Source organism: Eurypyga helias, unplaced genomic scaffold (genome assembly GCF_000690775.1).
Source record: "Eurypyga helias isolate BGI_N326 unplaced genomic scaffold, ASM69077v1 scaffold27625, whole genome shotgun sequence".
Taxonomy (NCBI): domain Eukaryota; kingdom Metazoa; phylum Chordata; class Aves; order Eurypygiformes; family Eurypygidae; genus Eurypyga; species Eurypyga helias.
Genome location: NW_010251187.1, coordinates 702 through 1,903, shown reverse-complemented (window position 1 = coordinate 1,903; position 1,202 = coordinate 702). Strand labels below are relative to the sequence as shown.

The following is a 1,202-nucleotide window of genomic DNA, read 5'->3' as shown; positions in this document are numbered from 1 at the left end:
TTAGTGTCGGCCGGTCCAGGGGCGGAAGGGGTGGTGGAGGGGGATCCCCATGTTTTCGGGGGGGGGTCTGTAGCTGGAAAGGGGACTTGTGGTACCTTTCCCATTCCCTGAAGCAGGTCTGCTTGCTCACCTCTCTCTCGGGGGGATGCCCAGCCCTGCAGCTCACCCAAAAATTCCCAGCTCAACCCTCTTGATGGGTGTCTTGGAGTCCCTACCCTAACCCACGACATGGGGGCTTACCCACAAGGCATTTGGGGTGCGGGGATTTGGGTGAAACCCATGGAGATCATGGAAGGCGGTGGGTGCGGGACCCTCGGATAGTTTACCAGACCGATGGGGAAGATGCACGGACAGTCAGCTTGTGCCCCCCCCACCTCCAGCAGACACGGTAGACCTCACCTGGTGCGTCATCTCCGACATGGAAGTCATCGAGCTCAACAAACGCACCTCGGGGCAGTCCTTCGAGGTCATCCTGAAGCCCCCCTCGTTCGACGGTATCCCCGAGTTCAACGCCTCCCTGCCCCGGCGGCGCGACCCCTCCCTGGAAGAGATCCAGAAGAAGCTGGAGGCGGCGGAGGAGAGGAGGAAGGTAGGTCCAGCACGGCGCTGCACCATGGGGACCACCCACCTTGCGCTCAGGGTGCTCGGCAAGGCGCACCCACCTTTGGGGACGCTGCTGGGCTTGGAGGGGCTGGTTTTGGCTGGGAGGGTAAGGAAGCCCGTGGCCCGCGATGCCATAGTGTCCACTTGGCTCACGCAGTACCAGGAGGCTGAGCTGCTGAAGCACCTGGCAGAGAAGCGGGAGCACGAGCGGGAGGTTATCCAGAAGGCCATCGAGGAGAACAACAACTTCATCAAAATGGCCAAGGAGAAACTGGCCCAGAAGATGGAGTCCAACAAGGAGAACCGCGAGGCCCATTTGGCGGCCATGCTGGAGCGCTTGCAGGAGAAGGTGAGAGCCTGGAGAGGAGGAAAGGGGGGAGGATGCGCTGGGACACCGGTTCAGGAGGGCGTCACGGGACACCCGGGCACCCCGCATGGCTCTTGGGGCGGCATTACCCCCTGGGGACACCACCAATGGAAGGGGACCCCACTAAAGGGGGAGACCCCTCTTGCCCTCCCACCGTGCAGCAATACCCAAACGCAACATCCTACCCGGGGTGGGGGGGGTCCTACCCCGGGGCCGAGCCTGACGCGTCCAT

General features: G+C 62.8%; 1 protein-coding gene across 1 annotated transcript in view; it reads left to right on the top strand.

The window, feature by feature from the left end:
• STMN4 (stathmin-like 4) overlaps nucleotides 1-1,202 on the top strand; it is a 2,949-nt gene that overhangs the window by 1,318 nt on the left and 429 nt on the right. Inside the window, exons 3-4 of the mRNA XM_010151949.1 lie at nucleotides 381-589; nucleotides 761-952. Of these exons, the coding sequence (XP_010150251.1) occupies nucleotides 381-589; nucleotides 761-952 (401 nt within the window). The remainder of the gene's footprint in view (nucleotides 1-380; nucleotides 590-760; nucleotides 953-1,202) is intronic.